Genomic DNA, 23,149 nt, shown 5'->3' on the forward strand with positions numbered 1-23,149 from the left:
CAGCGATCCTTACTAAGCTGGCTGTGTTACACCTACGTTTCAGATGGTTTCTAAAAACATACCCATTGTCCTGTACCCTCTCGGAGCAGAACAGCCGACACGTCACATCTCAGTCAATAGGTATGTAACATTTTCCAGCTATTCACTTGTTTCTTTCCGGTGTGACATAAACCTGCATTGTTAAACAAACATGTAAAGGATTTAGGTAAAGCACAGTTGCCATTATCTGCTGTACAACAATTACTGAAGCACAATCTCCCTTTGTATGGCCCGCAGAACATCTTGGTGCTATAGAAGTAAGTCTAAGGAGAGAATACCTGGAATTCTAGTTGATGTAAATAAATGACTGACTTATTGATTATAAAAATAGTAACAAATTTCCATTATGCGAAAAGTATGCAGACGACAAATCAATAATTTATTTCAATAGAACAGATCATTAGATGTTTTATTTTTTCCATGTTCTGTGGACAAGTCTGGGCCTCAAGATGCCCTATATGGGATTCTTTATACGGTACTGTCTATTAATTATTTTACTCCAATATACCATCAAATAACCCGCAGTATTTGATGCTTTTAACATCTAAAGTCCTAAAATGTATGATACAAAACTTTGATAAGAGCATAAGTTAACAGTGGGAGAAAAGAATGTTAGATTGTATCTGATAATATGTAAGGAATGCAGAGACAATAGGAAAACATAGCAAAAAGAAAATAAATAAGATAAGCACTGAAGTATTGTACTATATGTTGTGTCATTTTGTATGTTGTGCTGGCCTTTCTATTTTTGTTAGAAAATAAATTATAGTTCTCACTAAAGGTGTTGACACCCTGTACCCACAAAGATGCCTCATAGTTAATAGTGAACCACTTGGGTATTGATACTGTATGGATAGTTTTTGCATGGTAATAAACATTTTTTTTGTATTCACATAGATGGTACTCGCAGGTTAAAAATCACAATTTATTACAGCATGTATTCATGTTAATATAGTTTGTAATGAATTGTGATCGTTCTTAACATATGGGTTCTGTATATATCGACATTTTCTCAGTCTTTTATGAGATTTTTTTTGATGATAGGAATAACTGTACATTTTATAGGAAATAAGTGCACAGCATGGGTGGTATTGGTGCATGGGGGTGAATGGTGCTTCCAGTGGTCGGGTTATTAAAATGCTCCCAATTTCACAGTTTAATACTCAACAGTTTAAAGCTGGAGAGAGTGGCAGCATGTGGTCGACAGTACTGCTAATATTGGTACTGGTATACTGTACCATTTATCTGTTTGAAAGTCACATATATGAATACCCAGGCCTGCGATTAGGTTTCCTTGGGCCCAGGACTCGATCATGGTGTGGGGGATAGGATGGGTGGCCTGGTGCTGATGGATCTCACCTGGCTGGGTCCATTTATACAGTCGTGAGGAGGAGCCTGTCTGAAGAATGTTGGGCCCTGACTTCCACAGTCGGCCACACCCTTTTGTGTGGCTCCCCCCTCCCTGTGAATGCACTACCAATGAATACAATACAGTCATAGTAAATACATTATAATAGTGTACGTGCAAGCCTAATACAGGAATACTATCTTTATATTACCTCTTTAAAACTTTGCCTTTAGTTGTGGCTAAATGGGACTTGATTTTTGTCAATCTCCCTTCCCTCTTCTTGTGCTACAGGGCAGGGTCTGTGCACAGCCAGGGAACACCACACAGCTGCAGGATGGGATGAGCTCAGCTACTGCAGAGGAGACACCATTGAAGTGGTTGGCTACTTTGTACCTGGACTGATGTGGTTTGTGGGAAGATGTCCTTCTAGTGGAGCTACTGGTTTTGTCCAAACAAAGCATGTGGACCCAAAGTGCTTGAAAGCCCTGTAAGTATCTCTACCTGAAATCAACCAAAAATATGAACGTTCTTTGCATATCTGGTAAACAGGTCGTCCACATTCGTCTGATTAGAGATCCAATTGCCTGTTTCTCTATATTTAAGGTTAACGTTTTATTCAAACCCCAACAAAATCATGAGTATTAGTTGTCAAGGTAACCAGTGGTAATGTTGAGTACTGGCAGTCCTCGTTTTACAACGCTTCGCTTTACAACGAATGGCTTATCCAACGCTATGCAATGCATACCTATGTTCATTTTTACAACGCTAAAACAGCTTATCCAATGCTCTTACAACGCTTTGCAAAGTTGTTTATGTGTATATAATATATATATTATACTATATTATACTATATAATATATTGTATTTTTATATTATATTATATATTATGTTATACAGTATATACACTATATAATTTATGTGTATGCTGCATATCTTATTGTCTGCGTAAATTATTTTGTGTATTTTAGCATTAAAAATGCCTTCAGGAACGGAACCTTTCATTTAAACGGTGTTCCTATGGGAAAACGTGTTTCACTTTACAATGTTTCGCTATCCAACGCCATTTTGAGTAACGCATTGTGTCGGATAACCGAGGACTGCCTGTATGTGTGTTCCACCGAGGCCTTCCAACTGATGGTCTCACTTGCAGGGAAGAGATTACTGTGAAGGGGAAAGATTACTTTGTATTGTCTCTAGAACCAGGGTATTCCTAGAGAGGAAGTACAAAGTGATCATGCATAAGGACACCCCCAAGTTCTAATGTTAGAAATAATAACAAAACAATAGGTGATTTATCATTGATGTCAACAATTAAACTCTTACAGCCAGGGCAGCAGACAGATTTCCCAGGGCCCAGGACTAGAGTTACATCCGGGCCCCCTCCCCGTCACGCCCCTCCCCCATGTTGGCGGTCTTGCGAGCCCCTCCATTTCACACCTCACGAGCCTCCTCTATTTCCCCTCTCTTCCCATGTATTTCTCTTCCCTCCGTCCTACTCCTTCTTCCTCACTCACCCCCTCTCACATTCCCAACCCCCATCAATGACCCAACTCTCACTTAATTCCCCACGCCTCGCATGTATCTCCCCTGCGTCCCACTTTTCCTCACCCCCTCTCTTACACCCCCTCTCTCCTCTCACTCACCCCCACCGGATTCCGTCAATTACTCCACTCTCACTCAATCCCCCCCCACAAAATACATACCAAAAAACTCCACCCCCTAAATACTTACCAGAAAAAAACCCAAATACATATAATTTCCCCCAATACATATAAAAATACACACCCCAATACATAATAAAAAATAAAATACAATACATAATAAAAATTACCCCAAGCCACTCCCAAATACATAATAAAAAATACACCAAACCCCCCAATACATAATAAAAAATACACCGAACCCCCCAATACATAATAAAAGATACACCGAACCCCCCAATACATAATAAAAAATACACAGAACCCCCCAATACATAATAAAAAATACACCGAACCCCCCAATACATAATAAAAATACACTCCCTCCCCAATATATATAAAAATACCAACTGTGCAATCTTTGATCCGCGCTCTTGCTTCCAGGAAAGACCTTGACGATGGTCAGCTCTCACCGTCTTGCAGCACTTGTACGTGGAGGTTTTCCCCTCCTCCACATGTGTCCACCGGAGGAAAAATCCAAGGTGGACCGATAGCAAAGAAAAGAAAACACAAGGCGCACCGATGGAGAAAGATATATAATCAACAGTCAGACAAATGTATATAGTGACTTACTGTACACATTAGAAATCTGCTGTCCAAGACATCTGATGCGGTTAAATCTCCCTGTTGCCCCGCTCCGTTGGTGTATGGCTTGGCGGTGATCTGCTGACAGAGGTTTGTGATCCCGCGCGCTGGGAACAGCTGAGACCTCACGTCGCATGATTTGCAAGCCCTCACAGCCGCTTCCGGGTTTGCGCAAGGCCGCGTATCCGTATGGAGTGGCTGGAGATAGTATTCAATAATCCGGCAACCCACACTAGACAATCTCTAAGGGTATCCCGACCGGCACCACACACACCGCCTACACCACACGTAAAGCACAACAAGGGGCAAAAGAAACAGGTGAAATGTACACATCTACCACAACGCGTTTCGGTCATACACCGCACCCCCCCCTCCTCAATACATATAAAAATACAAATATATACATATTTAGTAAACCCTGGGGAGCAGGACTTTTATTGATCGATCACTGGAGAATTAATCGATCGGCAGTTTAGGTAATTAGTTTTCAATAAAGGTAATCAAATGCTGCATATATTAAAAAAAAATATATATATATTTTTAAGCTGCTTGGATTGCATCTTGAAACTGCTTCTTATTTATGGCTCAATGAGTTGAAATATACGACTCATTGAGATAGAACTTATGACTATTTTGAGACTTGTAACAATGTATAGGTTTCCAGCATCTCCCTATACTTGCGTACTGTAATTTCCCTGTATATATTCCCACTAAACTCAAAATATAGGGTTTTCCTGTATTACATAGCAATATGTGGATGAATGCAGAACTGAGAACATACTGCAAGAAATGCACTATAAGGCTGCGGTCCCAGTGATCACTGTGACACGCGCGCCCGGCGAGGGGGTTTGGGGGGGGTTTGCGTGCACATCGCTAACCGCGGTCTGAGGGGAGAGAGGGAGATTGCGACGGGAGGGGGCGTGGTCGAGAGTTTGCGAGGGCGTGTCCATGACCTCACGGTGCTGGTTCGCCCTCATTGGCCATTGAGGGGCGGTGCTTATACGCCCGGCGTGCGCTGTGGCAGTCACTGGGACCACAGCCTAAGAATAGGAAACTTATTGCACCGGAAAAAAAACCCGTCTATTTTTGACACAAAGTCAATAAACTAAAATCCCCACTTAGAAAATGTAAATTGGATTCAAAATCTGAAAAAAAACATAAAAAAAAATTGAAAGTCTGAATTTGAACCATATTTAGGCATAAAAATATTTTTGGGAGTGGAAACATGCATTTAATTTTTTTTTGCAGAACCTCACAAATCAGGTGAAATTTGCCAGTATTGTTTTAAAAACTTAGCAAAAATAGCAAACTTTGCAAAAGCATTAAAAGTCAATGCACATGGCAAATTCCAAAATACAACCAAATGGCCCACGGCCCTTTATATACTGCAATTGTTGCCAAATTGTGTGGCAGTCTGGCTAAAAAGATGCCTTTTAGCCAATGTTTGCAAATTCCGGAGCCATATAAACTTTGACATTTTTTAGATAAAGCAAAATGTAACCCTTTGGGCGCCAGCAATTAGAGATCATTGATTTTCTAGACATAAACTTATTTATAGATGTGAACTGCACGATTCAGACGAATATATTTCGTAAAACAAATGCCCGCAACTCTCTGCTGAGAGCAAATAGCAGTCATCCCAGACCCCTGCTACGTGGTACCCAAAGGACAATATCTCCGACTGAGAAGACTTTGTTCCACTGAAGAAGCCTTCATACAACAGTCGGAAATATTGAACGAGAGGTTCAGAAACAGAGGTTATCTGGAACAGGATATCCACTCTGCTTTCATGCATGCATTGCAATCAAACCGCTCAGAATTACTGAAAAATACAACACATAAGAAAAAAACAACAAATAGCAGGATTGCTGAACCCGAATCAGAGACCCCCCTCTTTATTACCACCTTTAGCAATCAAGCTAGTCATATAAGAACTATTATAGAGAAACATTGGAGGATATTACAGCTGGATAGAGGGTTGACAACAGTTACAAGTAATCTCCCAAAATTTGTATACAAAAAAGCAAAAACCATAGGATATCATTTATCACCAAGTTTATTTTCTGTAGGACAAAATACATCTCATGACAGACTCCCAATAGGTTTTCATAAATGCGGCAAGTGTACCTACTGTAGATACGCAACACCATTGTCCTCAGCTACTAGTAAACATACTGGGCAAAAATATAAACTAAAACACTTTATGACATGCTCAACAAACTACGTGGTAAACAAACTTTACTGTGCCTGTGGCAGTACTTATATTGGGAGGACGATTAGACCTCTGAAAGTGAGAATCTCAGAGCATCTACGCTCTATTAAAAAGAAAGATCTCAACTTACCTGTCTAAACATTTTTTCAACTGTCCAAAAGGCTCTAGTGACACATTCACATTCAGTGCTTTAGAGCATATTCCTAGACATAAGAGGAGGAAATAGAGAGAACATGCTGAACCAGAGAGAAATGTTCTGGATCTATACCCTCGGGTCTCTGGCACCCGGGGGTATAAATACTGATTGGGAGCTAAAACATTTCTTGTGATAATGTATTCTTTTTATGCACTTTCTGTCACTAGTCCACTAATATATCCTCAGATGCCTTCATGCAGTAAGAACAATACTATTGCATTTATTGTCATGCATACAAAGCCAGTATATGTATTTCCAATACATTATCACATTATCCGAGATTATTAATAATGAATGTTGTTATATGTGTGTGCTCTCTCATGTAGTTAGCATTATATATTTTCGTCAGCTGTTGTGGACAACGGGTCGAATGTATTAATGCTATACATCTAATATTGTCATCACTAATGTTAGGTCTTATTCATCATTATTATATATACAGTATCTGTACAGTTGCTATTAATGTGCATATTCATGCAAAGATTGGCTATACGTATTCTATAATAATGTGAACCTTTTGTATATGATCAGAACATAAGAACAGAAAAAATTGAATCCAGAATATAGAGTTAAAGGTTTCTTTATTATTGTAGCGATTCCTTTATACACCCGTAACAATTGCTCTAGAAAAGCCTTAAGTGTCCTTATGAATTATTAAAATCATATACACAATGGGCCATATTAACCCATTACCTACAGAGTTCCTCAGCTTATGTACATTTCGATATGTCTATATGTTGTTTTTAAACCACCACCGTTATTTATATATTTCCTGTATTGTGGGGTTGTTGTGCTGGGTCCCGCCTGCGAGTGTAACTTCTCCCATTAACTTAGAGGCATGACGCTGCGGTATCCATGACGACTAGATGGGCATGTAAACATCTGCACATCGCATGGAGCCCGTTGCGTCACTTCCGGTTTCCCACTTCCGGTTTCGTCATTTCCGGTTATTAGAGCCGCGGCTGTGGACAATTTCGATTGCAATCATATGTGCTATATCAGGGGGGACCCAGCATATCATTTTTACTCTCTGACGAAGCGCCACATAGGCGTGAAACGCGTAAGAGCTACCCTCCATTTCTGTCTGCACCATGGTGTCCAAATAAAGAAAAACTTTTTACTTCAAAGCTGTCATCCATGATCATTACATGGCTGTGCTCTGATACACTGCTTCGTGCGGAATCTCCACAAATTCCAAAATACAACCAAATGGCCCACGGCCCTTTATATACTGCAATTGTTGCCAAATTGTGTGGCAGTCTGGCTAAAAAGATGCCTTTTAGCCAATGTTTGCAAATTCCGGAGCCATATAAACTTTGACATTTTTTAGATAAAGCAAAATGTAACCCTTTGGGCGCCAGCAATTAGAGATCATGTGACCGCTCCTCAAAGCGGGCACCTGATTGTGGTGTCACTTAATTTGGAAACAGAAGAGGAAGAGTCCTCTTCTGATCACGTTCTTCACTCCATAGGAGCACAGGTTGCGATCTCCCCTAGAAAACAGGCATGAATGACATAGCCATTACCTCATTGGGCCTTTGGAGTGCCAGACCTCATAATGTAGTCTCTATGCCCTTTGGCATGCAAAGAGTTAAGGACCCCAAAAATGTTAGTGAGACAAATTTTAAGCCTCTGTAATTCTAGATTTGGTCACTGGGTGTCGCTGTTGTTCCAATGATGCCATTGTAGAAAGACTTCCTGTAATGTAGAAGTCGCACTTGGCTGTTCAGATCTTTGTGCATATTATTTACTGTTTTTTATGGTCTGATAAAATTGGCCACCATTTACATTTTATCAAAGACATGTGTCCGTTGATCGCAGATAACATAGATTTGACCCATCAAGTCACCAATTTGACCTAATTGCTACCAGATTTTCTCAAAACGAATTTATAATTTACCCGATGCCTGCAACTTTTGAAGTTGTTGAAAATTTTGGTTTGTTAGATATGAGCCCCTAACAGAAGCTGGATGTATTATACTGCACATAAGGTGTTATAAAGACAAGATTTTTAGTGAGTCCAATAGATTTCTAGCCTGTGTGATCTCACTAATGCAAATCAATATTTTTTCAGTAAAATGCTTTTTTTGATCACAACTGCAGTGCCTAAATTGCTAAAGCTTTTAAACATTACCTAAAAAATCATGAAACAGCCTGTAAAATGGCATGACTGACTGTTACCACTACAATTTAAGACGTTTAATGAATGTATACCTCTATGTTATCTGGTATATTATTAGGTTGACTGAAATACACATTTTATTTGTATTGCTTTAATAATGCAATAGGAGTATTTATTAGAGGACAGATAAGTATAACACATTTGGGGCTGTTTCTAAAAGTCTATTGGCTGTGAATCTGAAACAAAAGCACCACCTATCAAATAATGCACAAAGTAAAGTAGTGGGACTTTGATACATTTTGTGTACTTTGTTTTTGCTCTGTTTTTGCTTAATTTTTGCATATGGGAGACTGATAAATAGAGCTATTGAGATGGGTTCAGGATCTGCCTCTGCCACTACTGTTCGTAATCCAAGGAAAGATTATTATGGCCCGTATTTAGTAAATGGCGCTATGTCACTGTCCAGTGATGGAAGACATCTTATGGCCCATTCACAAGAAAGTGTCCCATGCCATATGGGATCTTTGTAAATATGAGTCTCTGTGATCTCCAGTTGTTATAATTAACTTCTCTATGCAATGCGCTCCCTCCTACTGTCTCTGGCAGCACAGTGGTTAAATAGTTATTGTATATATGCCCAGGGATATACTGACCACATTCTAAGAATAAATGATGAAAGGATCAGCTTGGCGATTAGTATACTTTTTTTCTTAGTTAGCTGTAACCAAGTATAAAAAGAACATTGACTGTAAATATACAAACAATGAAAGCTAATGCGATATTTGCTAATTACAAAGCAATATCCCCTGCTGAGTCTCTCACACCGATCTGCCAAACCCCACAATTCAGTGGTACACTCTGTGATACATGATTTAAAACAAACATTTCTTCTTTTATTTAGCTCATACTAAAAGCTTTGCATCTCTTCTTAGAGACTTTTTCCCCTGTTCATTTGTTTCTGCTAATATTACTATGTGTGTGTGTGTGTGTTATATATATATATATATCATATATATATATATATATATATATATATATATATATATATATATATTATATATATTATATATATATATATATATATATATATATATATATATATATATATATATATATATATATATATACACACACACACCAGGAATGATATTGAAAATGATTCTGTATTGTAGAATCTGGGGTTCCTGTATTTTTCTACAATACAGAATCATTTTGTATATCATTCCTGGTGTGCTGTCTCCTCATTGCTGGACTCCAATCTGGTAATAACTCCATTATTCTTACCTATGGGATTAGCATCTGGATTTTTCATTGCTACAGGGTGCTGGTTGTTGCTTTGCAACACACGCACGCACGCACACACACACACACATGCTGATTCTCCCCCCTCCTCTGAGTGAGAGACAGAGACCATTGGATTATATATCTACACAGGCACAGATCCACAAAAGGAGTGCCAAGCTTCATATGAATGGGCGTAAAGACGTGCTAAACCTTAGCACCCTTTTGTGGATCTGGGCCATAGTCACTAATAACCCATGTTGAGAGAAACCTGTGAACACACCTGAGAAATAAACCTATTTGCATGTTTATAGGCTTATTTGAATATTTAAATTCACTTATTTCTCTCTCCCCCCACACTCACCCTCCAGTAAAAACCATACTTCCGTGACTGTGTTTCTTAGTCTTGCGAAATGTTTGCAATTCCTCCAGTATCTAACACTAATTGTTCCAGATTTAAGCCCTGTGAGGCTTGGTTAAATGTTTAGCAAAAATGCTCACCGTTTGGACTCTTTTGCATATCTCTACACAGCAGTCAAATAAAAGAGAGCAAAGTTCCAGTAGCAGTGTGGTCCTGAAGAATAGTAGCGTCATTCCCAGCTGTGATCTCTGAACAGATCAACTAGGGAAGTTTTTTTTTTTTTTTTTTTAAATCAACAGGGCACAAGAAGCTTTCAAAGCATCACGGGTCTCTTCTTCATCTGTAGGGACAGTACTCATGAAGAAGATACATTTGATAGTTTACATGAAGAGGAGACCTATGAGATTTCAGAAGATCTGCACACTCTATTTCTTCTATAAAGACTTATTCTCTTGTTCCAGTAAAAGTATCACAACTTATAACAATCCTGGGTAGTTTTATGTGAACTGAAGGGTACATTTACTAAGCTCCAGGGGAGGGCCACAGCAGAGAAAAAGTAGGGCACACATATGTGGAAACTGCTGTATATGCATTTACTTGTACATTACACTCATATTTGCATGCACTCTAGGTTTCATACTTACAGTATCCGTACATACACATATACATTTAATAGATCGAGAGCAAACTGAAACAGATGGACACATACGTACAGTGATAGACACAGAGCAGAATGACTCCCTGCTGCTGCACTTACAGACAGACTGCAATAAGAAACTCAGTCCTTCCGAGTGTACCAAAGATTTCCTGGTTGATGCTTGGCATTTCTTGGGTACCAACTGCATCACTGAGCCTGGTACTAACTAAACCCATGCAGTTTACTATAGAGTTTACATACACTGATTACTATGGTGTGAATTTCGCGCTTTATATCTTGTTTACTGTTGGTAAACCCACGCAGTGCCGAGTGACATGTAAAGTAAAATGTCCACATGACTGTTCTAATTTACGGAAAAGAGTGACGGGCGTCACTTAACTTGTTGTTTTGTTTGCAGTGACACGCACTTACTCTTTCTAAGTGAGGAGGAGACATTATCCCTCAACTCTCTAGATGAAGACACTCAGCGGGGTTGTGTGGAGCTGCTAAGCAACCTCTCCCAGACAGATATCAGCTCAGTGTACAGGCTGGGTGAGTGTTAGGGATATATGAGGTAAATGCTTAGCATAAAACTAAACCAACATGGTAAAGAAACAATCCTCTTCCTCGGAGGATCTTGGTTGTTGTCTATTTTTCCCATTTCTGAACTGAGGGTGCGATGAAATAAAATCACAGATGTGAAATAAAATAACTGGAAACCCTGCCATACAGGCTGAAAATCAGTGCGGGTTTACTTTCCTACACTTGAAGGGGATCCAAATGGTGTTGGCTCACTTTTATCACCTGGATTTGGCATGTCAAAAGTTCAGTCACTTCTAGGACCAAAGTGAACTTCTTTCCGTGACATGTTTACTAGGTGACGGACAGAATCATGCGCATACAAGTATGTTTAAATGTTTTCTTAACCTTTTAGTATCTTCATGGCAACCCCATGCTTTGGAATGTTTTTACAATTTTCATCTAATCTCTTATGATGAGATCGTTTTTGAGCCTCAGAAACTACAGTTATATATTTAATAATCTCTTTTCTTAGTCTAATAATTATTAACATCAATTCAGAGAACTATTATAGGTTAATAACTTTAATTATAGGCTAAAGCGCTGTTAAAATTCCAGGCATTATTGAAATCCCTGCTCTCTGATTGGTTAAAATTCCTGGCATTATCCAATCAGTAAGGGCCCGGAAGTTTTGCACCCTGCCAAGTTTTGTAGCCAATCAGCTTTCAGTTCTCATTCACAAAGAGTGAGAGCAGCTCTCACACAGGGGAGGTGATTGGACAGGAGGCAGCAGCAAGGCACTGACTCCTCCCCCACCCTGCCTGCAGAGAGCTCCGCATAGGAAAGTGAGGGGAAAGGTCTGTGTGTGTGTTTTGTGGGTGTTAAGGGGCCAGCAGAGTGTTTTATTGGTGTGTGTCTTCTGTTGGTGTGTGTTTTGTGGGTGTAGAGGGTCAGCAGAGTCTGTTTTGTTGGTGTATGTCTGTTGTGTGTGTTTTGTGGATGGAGGAGGGGTGCAGTGTTTTGTTGGTGTCTGTGTCTGCAGTGTGTGGGTTTACAGGGGGGCTGCTGGTGTGTGTTTTGTGGATGTAGAGGTGGAAGAGTCTGTTTTGTTGGTTTGTGTGTGTCTGCAGTGTCTGCAGTGTCTGCAGTGTCTGCAGTGTCTGCAGTGTGTGTTTTGTGGGTGCAGAGGGGGGGCTGCAGTGTGTGTTTTGTGGATGTAGAGGCTGAAGAGTCTGTTTTGTGTGTGTGTGTCTGCAGTTTGTGCTTTGTGGGTGTAAAGGGGGGGCTGCAGTGTGTGTGTTTTGTGGGTGGAGGTTGCAGATCATTTGTATGTGTCTGCAGTGTGTGGGTTTACAGGGGGCTGCAGTGGGAGTAGAGGGGAGCTGCTGGTGTGGGTTTGCTGGATGTAGAGGGGGGCAGCTGTCTGTTTTGTTGATGTGTGCGTTTTGTGGATGAAGAGGGGGCTGCAATGTGTTGGTGTGTGTGTGTGTGTGTGTGTGTGTGTGGGTGTAGAGGGTGGAGGAGGGCTGCAGACTGCAGTGTGTTTGTCTGCAGTTTTGTGGGTTTACAGGGGCTGCAGAGTGTTTTGTGGGTGTAGAGGAGGGGGGCTGCAGAGTGTGTAGGGGGGCTGCAGAGTGTGTTTTACATAGAGGGGAGGTGTTGCAGAGTGTTTGTGTGTACAGGTGGGGGGGGGGGGGGCTGCAGAGTGTGTGTGTGTGTGTGTGTGTATAAAGAGGGGGCTGTGTGTATGTACAATTTCCTTTTAATAAACTTGCAGTAAAAGCAAAATAATGTAGACACTCATGCTGATAAAAATCAATGACTACAAAAGTGTATATTTTCTATGAAAAATGTAATTAAAAAAAATATGCCTACATTTAGCCTATAATAGTAATACTCCCCACATCTCTCCTCGGCTTCACCTCGGGCCTTCAACTCTTCCAGCCAGGGCATTATTGGCCAGTAATGCCCTGCCCTGAGGGGATTATTACTTAAGTAAAAGTTACTTTCCTATTGATTATATTTGTTTTAAGGCAGCTGGTTAGATGGATAAGTACAGTAGTTTATTGTGTTTTTCCCCCAGTTACGTTGGACTACCTCTTTAGTACTGTGTCCCACTCCCCAAATCTTGGAAAATCTTTGTTAACCGAATACAGAATAGGGAGCTCAGTTTAAAAGTGTTGGGAACCGGTGTGTAAGTTTAATATATTGGTAGTTTTGAAGGTGACCTTCTCCGTGATTAAGATGATAATGACATGTAATGGTGAGCGTATACCACAGTAAATGTGCTGGAAAGAGTTTAGGGACTTAGGACCTTGGATATTAAATTCTTAAAACTGTAATAGCTCAGGAGACTACGGCGAAGACTCATAAAAGCACGATGCGGACTCTCACACCCTATGTCTGGTGGTAACTGCCATTGGCTCGAATGCCAGCTACGAGTGGATACATTATTTTCTGGTTCGAGAACGTTTGGTTATTTTTTTTCACATTGTTTTGGGGGGGACTTGCTCTAAAAGATCAGTATGTTTCCACAAAACCAGATGATGGTGACATATTTTTTTTATTCTTTGTGTTGTCTGAATGTTTTGCAGATGGCCTTGAACCCATGGAAATGTCTCTCAAAGTCTCCACCGGTGAGTCATGAACAAACTTCTTGTTTATTGCCTTTTCATTCAGCTGCATCTAGTCAACAACCATGTCTCACCTATAGGCCAATACCAAGACTCCTCGCTATAATGTTATTGTAGGAATTTGGTATACAGTGTACAGTATGTGCTTTCCTTTTCACATATTTTCCAATACAGATTGTTTCTGTTTCTTAATTTAAAAAGCACAGTAGGGCTGCTTTGCTAACTGAACAAAACGTGTATGTCTGTTATCCTCATTATAATGCTAAACCTTTATGGTATGTGTATACAAGAAATACCTGTATAAAAAAAAAGCAACAATTTGTTGTTCAATAACAAATCCATATTTCTTTCCTCCCATCCTTGTGTGCTCATATATCAAGACAAGAGGACAAGAGCTCTGCACAGATACTTAATGATCTAAACACCATAGGACAAATAACATAGTAACTTCAATAAAGATCCCTGCATGGACACACTATGTGCCAAATATTATGATATATATATATATATATATATATATATATATATATATATATATATACACACACATGTACACATATATATACACACACACACTTTGTGTTTTAGTGAATTTCTGCTTTTTTCTGATGTATGCGTGTATTGAACTTTAAATGACCACCTTTTCAGCATAGGTACAGATATATTACATAACAATTTCATTTAAAAATCTGCAACAATGAACCCCCGAGTGGGAAGCAGAAGGTCTCCAGGGCTGAAAAGCGCTAATTTAATTTCTGGGGACCCCCTGCTCGTCCCGAAATACATGCCTCTAAAGGTGCTGCCAGTATATCAATCCTGTTTAGACATTTTGCATCACAAGGGCCAATAGGAAGTCAAAAGGATGAGGATGCTGTGTCTTCCTTTATCCCCACTGGCCATGGGACCTTTAAATGGCCATATTGCATGCCCAGCTTGGGCTGCTACTGGCAGCCCCTTCAGATGTATGTATGTTGGGAAGCAAGGGGTCCCCACATGCGAAATTATCGCAGTTTAGCTATTGTGAGACCCCCAGGCTTCACACTTAGAGCAATTATTTTTAAACTCCCCAAGCGGAAATGCTGCTTTTCCTGAATATTATTTTAAAACTTTTTTTGAATGGGAACACAGAAGGCTGAAAGGCTTATTTGACGATTTTATGTTTGTTCTTCATCTTCTTCCAGGGATAAGTGAACACTTTGGTTTGAGTCACATTTCTGAAAGCTGGGAGGAGTATGAAGTGGTCAGTGGGTCATCCAAATGTAGCGCCTCTGAAAAGTCAAGCCCAGAGTCAGATTGGCAGTGCGGGGTAGAGGGTTTCCTCGTGCAAGATCAGGACGATATTGATGACCCAAAGTTCTTTGTTGATTTAAACGCTGGGGATATGGAGGATTCAGAGGTCTTTGATCCAATCTTGACATTCCTCAATAAAGAAGGTTTCGAAGCCCACTTTCAGCCCTTGTATGACATCTCCATGTCTTTTCTAAGCTCCACATTCTATGGGTTCTCAGAGGAGGAGAATCTGGTGATTTATCTGGAAACATCTCGAAACTGGGCTAAGAGAAGTCACATGTCCTGGGCTCACATTCGGTGTTGTTTTCTTCTAGGACGGATTTGTGCCAAACGAATGAAGCTGTCCCAGGCCAGGGTTTATTTTGAAGAAGCCTTAAGTGCCATGAGCCAGGGATTTCTTGATCTGCATCTTTTGGCTGCCCTGTATGGGAACCTCTCCGCTATTTACTTGAAGCAGAAACTGAAAGACAAGCAAGAGATATTGCTGGATAAGGCAGCCACGCTTCTAGCCTGCTTGCCACAGCATCATTTTAGTTCTGAGAATGAACTTGAGGTGCTAAAATATATTTTCAGGAAAGCCATCGTTGTTAACAATACCTCTTTTGAAGCCCGGATCTGCTTTCTCATGTTCAGATTCCTTCATCAGCTGGGAAGATATGATGAGGCTTTGCCTTTTGTGGAACGCCTGCAGTTTCTTCTCAATGCATCATGCTCTCGGACATTATATTCCACTATAGGTGTGATGCCGATTTTAAGTTCCCTATATGATAAAAAATATCTCCCTCACATTGCCTTGGCATCAGCCAGACTGTGCAATACCTCTAGTGTGAGCCTGGTGCCATCACCTCTGTGGAAAGTCGGGGTAGTTATTGAAAACATATACAAAATAATAGGTTGTACATTGAAAAGTAGACGAGTCCCTGCCCAAGCTGCTCCTTACCTCAAACATGCACTGTCCTGCTCTTATGAGAGTGGCGATGTGAAAGCACAAAGAACTTTATGCCTTATTTTATCCAAATTATACCTCCAGTATGGCGTTCTGCCAGGTGCCATTTGCTACTCAAAGAGGGCTGTTGAATTGGGTAGGTGGACTAGTGAGGAGGAGACCTTTGAGTCTTCTCTGTTTTTGGGATGGATGTATATCTTAGACGGTCACTTGGAACACGCTTCTCAGATCCTGAGGTCTCTGCTAGAGTCCATGCAGGAAACTGACAGCATCACACAGTGTGGTGTTGTGCATAACCTTCTCTCAAATGCTCAAAAGATGGGAAATAAGGTACTTCAGGCATCAAGAGGGTACTCCAAAGCACTTAAAATGGCCACTGAAACTGGCAACAGGAGAAACCAAGCCATAGCCCTTGCCAACTTTGGGAGAGTGGCAGTGTTCTGCCAAGCACTCAGTATGGCAGAGAGATATTTCCTCAAGTCTGTCCAGTTATACATAGAAGTGCAGGGCAGCGATGAAGCAGAGCGGGAACTGGTACAGGTTCTGCAGTGGCTGGGGCAAATTATGGTTGAAGAAAACAAGTATGAATATGGAAAAGTTTGTTATGAGTTGGCCCTGCTGTTTGCCTTGAAGTCCAACAACTTGAAAAGTGAGTAAATATTGCATGAATTTCCATGTAGTGGCAAACTGTTAGTTGTGATTGCCATTAATCCAACATATCCTTCATAATTAAATTTTTTAGTTTATTAAGTGTTCCTTATAAAAAAAAAAATACCAACAACCTCCACACATGAGATTTAGACAGAGGGACGCCAGTAACTGTCTCCCCACACCAGTGCTATCTTTTTCTCCCTACGCTGCACACTTCAGCCTGGTCTGTATTGAACTGTTCTGGGGACTTGTATTCAGTGTTCTGTCAGGTCTCGCTCTATCTCTGCACCTGCTAGATTTATCTTGTCAGTGGGGTGCTTTTTCACTTTGGATAGGTCAGCTCCATATTTTGCCTCGATAGGCTTCATGGGACATGGATTAAGGAGCCCACTATCCTCCAGTATAATACTTTAGGTGCTGTACCTATTTACTTATATTTCCCATTTTGGATTTAAATTATCTACAGTCTTAAGGTGTGTTTTTATAACACTGTATCTCTTGTTAAGTTTACTGGTTTTAGGGAGTTTTGTAACAAGGCACAAGGAAAGTACCACAGTCATCCTTGACCTTTGGGAACGGGCTTGAAGAAGGGGCTCATCCCTGAAACGTTGCCCTCCTTCCCCTGCATCACACCCTCCTCCCCTTTTTGTTTCCCCTGGTTTTCCCCGGCGTTATCCCTTTCCTTTTCTTTCCTTCCCCTTTCCTTCCCCTTCCCCTGTTTCTCCCTTTGTCATTCACTACACTTATTGGATGATCATTTTTCACTATCCCCCTTGGGGTCTTTGACCTTGTGTTGTTCTAATTTACATATGGAATCATTTTTGACTTATTCCGGTATCTACTAGTCATTACTGAGTGCTGGAAATATAATTTAGTTAATACATAATAGTAATGATCTAAAGAAAAGAAAGAAAAAAAAACTGAAGTACAAAGCAAAAAAGAGTTGGACAAATAAACCAAATAGTCAGCTATGGAAAACAGACACAGACCCATAAGCCTTACAAAGGCATAGCAGCATAGATTCTTAATATCCGGGTTAGCTTGTTAAAAGGATTCTGTACCAATATTATCTATATATCTTCAAATTTATCGGGACAACCTCTGTGAATACTGTACATGTCAATTAGTGATGAGGCAAGTCTTGATTAACAGAGTTAATCCAGAATCTTAAATCTGAGCATCATCCTCCCTTTCACTTTGCTAAGAGACAATTTCTGACATGAAACAATAGCTCTGCATTCCAGAATATTTGTATTTTATGGCACTGCCACACCGTATTAAAGAAAGTACCTTTTTTGAATTCTGCATTTACTGTGTCAGAAAGTGCATCTCGCTTATGGCCCATCTGGTGCAAGCTTGTAGGGGCAAAGTTAATTCTATGTAAATCATATTTTTATGTAAATCTATACCTTGAACTGATCGACAAATCTTTAGGGACTAATAGGGCCTTATCATCCAGAGGGCTCATATCTGCTTCCAGTTAGCTTTAGAACAGCAGTCCCCCAAATCAGGTATTTTTTCAATTATCTCTTTTGCGGGACCCCTTTATTGCTGAGATTATTTTTTTAAATGTTTACATTTGCCAGTTCTTGCAAAGATACACAAAGATGGATGCGGGGTCACTTAATTGGAAGCCTCCTTGTCATCTCACAATGATGTCATGGCTTTCTATTGGGCACCAGAGAACCCTAAGGGTCATATCGTTTCTTGTAAGAGAATGTAAAAATTAAACATCTCAGGAACCAGGGAGTCCTCATGGAGACCCGGTTGCTGTAAACCGTACATTCTTGAGATAATTGGTCAATGACTTGCATAATATAATATTTCACAGTTGCAAAGTCGTTTTTTGCCAGATCTCTTTTAAATTAGACACATGACCACTACTTTATTGAAGCCCATTTGACCACTGGCTTAGAATGTAAACCCCATGTTTTTGCAGGTCCATCCTGTAACAAGGGCTAAACATGGCCCCACCGTACAGTAGTTGTCCTATTACTAGGCTGAAATCTCAGTCATACCAAAGACAACCAATTATTATGCTGTGTGCCCACCCTGCGTTTATCATGCAGGTCAGCTCAAGATCACTGAGGAATTGTGCCATTTCTACAGCAAAGTGTCCCCTGCCACTGGAGCCCATATAACCTATTGTGAACACGGGGTCCGCCTTGTGCAGCTACTGAAGGACAGACAAAAGGAAGGAGAACTACTGAACACCCTCAGCCAGCTTTATCAGACCCTGAACACAGCCAAGTAAGCACTTTCACAACCTTTAGTCATTGGGGTTCTACCTTATTGTCCCTGTGTATTTGTACACATTACGAACTTGAAATACAGAATGTGCATTGTACGAATTATAATTACATGTGACTTGCTAAAAACGTAAAAATATACGGCTGCCATTATACAGTAGGCACATATCGTTAAAGAAAGGTTTTCCTGATGTGAAGGAGTTAAGAACACAATATTTATCAATAATAGATTCTGTGAATTTCATGTACAGGTCTCATGCAAATATTCTTTTTTTCAGTAACTTTTTTTATCAGTAACTTATACATGTCTTATTTAATCAGTGAGGGTTAGCTGCAGGTATGTAGTGGAAAATGTATTCAGATATTTACATTATTCTCAACAGTCCAGAGTTTTTTACGCTACCAAATATCAAAAAGTGATGAAGTCATACAGACTTCAGTCAACTTCTGAACACCGCCTACTGACACTCCCCGAGTCACAAGACTTCAATATACAGTACATCGACACATGGCAAACACTGTATTTTGTATGCCCTTCCTCAATGTACTTTAAATCTGCTTCCGTTGTTGGGAATATTTTCATTTGACTGTAGCTGAACTCCTCAAGCACTGGGAAGATACTCAGGGTCTTATAGTACAGTATATCGGCTAAAGCAGCATTTTCAACCAAAATTCCCCCCCTGACTTCAATAGAGAATTTTGTCCCAAAACAGCCTGATTGGACATTCTGGCTGATATAGAATAAGTCACTTAGTCACATTAAAGTCATTAAAGTCACATTAAAGTCGATTACCACATGTATTACTACTGTGAAGCGCTATGTACATTAATGGCGCTATATAAATAAAGACATACAATACAATACAAATTAAAGGCAATAATTTAGAACTTGATACATGGACCTTTCAGTTTTTTCATCAAAATATGTGCCCTGTTTTTCTTATATTTACAATATTTATTTATTCCATACCATTATACAAAGAAACAACTTTATTTGATACCCACGAATAAACATTAAAAGGCTTTTCAGGAGGCCAAGAGAACGTTCATGTTGCTTGTCCTCAGTAGAGCACTTCCATTATCAGCTGAAATCTCCCAATTGTCCTTGATTCTTTAAACAAAATTAAGTTTAGTAAACTGTAATTATTTGTGAAAGAAAGAGCTGAAGAAAAAAAATCAGCTTTGACTGGACACACGAATGTAGCATGAATCACAACAAGACACGAGTGCCAAAATAAACTGCAAAAAGAACAAAAAGGGCGACTCCTCTTTCAAAGGGAGCAAAACATACAAGAAACACCAGCCGCCATACGTTACATTGTGTTGATGTATAATCTGCAAATAAAGTAACACAACAAACTATGTACTGTATGGAATAACTAGCATTTTAAAGGAGCAATTCACCCTAAAAAGATTCATTTTTAATAGGATTGTTAGCAGCGGGTACCCCATAGCTGAAACCCCATAATATTTAGCTTCGGGGATCACCCGGTTCCTGAGATACTTACTGGTCAAGTTACTGGTACTAATTACTTTTCTAAAAGGGATTTTAATATACATCAAGAGGAAGCCACAAGAGATGATGTTGCAGCTTCCTATTTACCTGAGATTTGGCAGCCATTTTGTTATCACTGAGGGAGATTTAAACCTGGTACATTCCACCAGCAAGCATTTTGGAAACCAGGGGTTCCCGGGGCTGAAAAAAGTGGCGTTTGGCTCAGGTTCCCACCCTGTAAAAAACATGGGAGCTAAAAAAAAAAACAAGTCCTCCTTTAAACATGATAGATCCCACAGCACAAGGATATGTCTAGGTTTGTAACCGGAGATCGAGAATAAGGCTGGTATTTTACCAAGCGCTGGCGCGCGTGCGAGACAATGATAAATACATGTCTCCCTACGATAGTTTATCCAGTGCCGACGTGCGCGCGCACGGCAGACAGCGTTGGCGCAGCAGCTGTGTGGAAATACAAAGAAATTTGTATTTTCGAGCTGCTGCCGTGCCACGTGACACTGTGAGCCAATCACAGTGCGGCCTACCGTTGCGATGTCATGGCCACGCCTGCTAGCTGCGCGTATCACCGTTTGGCCTATAGGCACTAAACGCACGCGCCACATGCACGCGCAATGCCATGCACGCGCCTGCGCTTACTATATTATATGCCTAAGGGAACATTTGCAAAAAAACATTTGTGATAACTTTTATGAAGCACATTTGAAGATAATCTCACTAATGGGTCGGATGACACTTTTTTGTTGACATGTTTGTCCATTCCTGAGCATGTGTGAACTTTAGCAAAACAAATATGAAAATACAGCATTACGGGGGGGGGGGGAATTCCTCCAAAATGGTAAAGCTAATTTGAAGACATTTGCACATCTTTCAAGTGTAATTAAGTTTCTGCATTAATTCCAGGTGCTTCCGGAAAGCCCTTGACTATACCAAGCAAAGCCTAAGGATTTCCATTGATCTGGGTCAGCATGACAAAGCAGCCGAAAGTTGGCTCCAGGCTGGGAGACTTTACTATCTGCTGCAAGAGGATGAGCTGGTAGAGATTTACTTCCATGTAAGTACTGCAACAGGACACTCCACCTTACGCTGTCCTCGGACCAGGCGTGTAAGCTATCCAAGCGTGCAACAAGTTTGCACTTCTCCAGGACCAGTTATGAGAACTGTGCACCAACATGGTGCTGGAGGTTTGTTTCTCAATATGTGAGATGACTTCTCCATGTAAGAGATGTGTGCAGAGGTGAAAACAGGGGACTTCCTTTTGGAAAATAAATGTAGGCTTTTGTTTTACCAAAATGCAATAGAACAAAAAATACAGGCTTTTGCTCAGCCAAGGTGCAGCAAAAAACAGAGCAGCGATATAAAGGATAGGGTTTCCCTAGCCAAAAGTTCAGTTTCCCCAGCATATGAAAGTCCCTATATGTCTATAGATGTCTATATAGATCTGGTTGTTCCTTGGCATCAACGACACGGGAATATGGCCTGCATGCCCATGTGTCCCTTGGGGGTCAATGGCACAGTACGTGTTGTCTGTATTTCCTGCCTTTTGAACCTCTTGCTAGACTCAGCTAGGCCCCTTGGTAGTCCTGCCTTCTTCCAGAAAGGGATTAATCACTGCCTGGCCGACACCCAACAGCAATAGCTGTTGTAAACAGGATTGCCCCTGTTACACCCCATAATTGCTGAGGAAAGCACAACCCATAATGAAGTCAGTGAAAGTATGTGAGCAACTGTACTGAAGGTAAGGCCGTATGTGGTGGGATGAACACACTCCAGGCTTCCACCCATGTGTTCCCCAGTTGTTCCGGTCCTATCTGCTCCCATACAGCACTTTTGTTCAGAAAGACAGGATTTGCAGCTAAGTTGTACATTTTCCGTATTTACCACTTGTTTATGGGATCTGTTATACGGAATTTACAGCTTTGCTCTTTTCATCATAGGCTGCCATCTTGGCATCACGGAAGTCAGAGCACCTCGCCACAATATTGCATCTGTATGAAGCAACTGGGGATGTGTTTTTCCACGGATTGAGGAAGAGAGAGAGGGCATTGCCTTTTTACAAGGTAATCAATGCTTAAATTTGACAATATGGTTATCAATATGTTGTAATGCTTAGTGCACAGCTTTTTGGATGGCAGGTGTGATCCAGGCTCCCAGTAGGTTAATTAAACCTTTAAAGCAGCAATGCCCACCAGCAGCCTATATAAGTTTAACATATAATTTTAGTCATTTATCCCCTGCGTATGCCCTAAGTTTTTAATGTTTTGTTACTGTTAAAAATCATGATTCTCCTAATCTCTAGCATCTGAGGTAACCATGGTAACTTTTAGATTGCACTGTGAGACATCAATTTTGACCTCCTGGACACATCATATTTCAAATGCTTATCTCCTGAATGAATAATCGTTAATAAATTATAATTTAAAAAAGGTTATGATTAGCGCAGACTGCTGCTTTAATCCATTGGCTTTTTTGTTTGAATTCTGTTGTGTTTTAATTCTCCAGTGTGCTTCTCCACCATGCATTGTGGGCACCCTAGCACTAGACCAGTTACATTAAACTGGCCATTAAGTGAGAAACATGTTAAATTATAACCTTTCACAGCACATCTCTGGAGTAATGTAAATACTAATACAGCATGTCCATTCATTGTGGAAAAGAAGTTATATCAGTGGCGCTCAACACTGTAATGATCAAAGCAATTCTAATAGATATTATAAAATATATATTATAAAATATACAACCAGAGCCACGGAAATCGCTCGTCCGATTGGATGCTCCACGTGGTAAGGGTAAACATGTAAATATACAAAGAAATCAAATCGTAGCATAATACTGTAAAACATACACCTACATAAACAAACAACACTTAA

General features: G+C 40.3%; 1 protein-coding gene across 5 annotated transcripts in view; it reads left to right on the forward strand.

Moving 5' to 3' along the window:
* SH3TC2 (SH3 domain and tetratricopeptide repeats 2) overlaps positions 1-23,149 on the forward strand; it is an 86,295-nt gene that overhangs the window by 53,698 nt on the left and 9,448 nt on the right. For 4 of the 5 annotated variants that reach the window (XM_075600971.1, XM_075600974.1, XM_075600973.1 and 1 more), the window contains 8 exons: positions 44-120; positions 1,679-1,874; positions 10,900-11,033; positions 13,595-13,636; positions 14,815-16,518; positions 18,590-18,770; positions 21,183-21,333; positions 22,217-22,339. In XM_075600971.1, the coding sequence (XP_075457086.1) occupies positions 44-120; positions 1,679-1,874; positions 10,900-11,033; positions 13,595-13,636; positions 14,815-16,518; positions 18,590-18,770; positions 21,183-21,333; positions 22,217-22,339 (2,608 nt within the window). The remainder of the gene's footprint in view (positions 1-43; positions 121-1,678; positions 1,875-10,899; positions 11,034-13,594; positions 13,637-14,814; positions 16,519-18,589; positions 18,771-21,182; positions 21,334-22,216; positions 22,340-23,149) is intronic. The other variant, XM_075600975.1, reaches the window with a different exon arrangement.

The sequence above is a fragment of the Ascaphus truei genome, chromosome 5 (assembly GCF_040206685.1).
Source record: "Ascaphus truei isolate aAscTru1 chromosome 5, aAscTru1.hap1, whole genome shotgun sequence".
NCBI classification, from domain to species: Eukaryota; Metazoa; Chordata; class Amphibia; order Anura; family Ascaphidae; genus Ascaphus; species Ascaphus truei.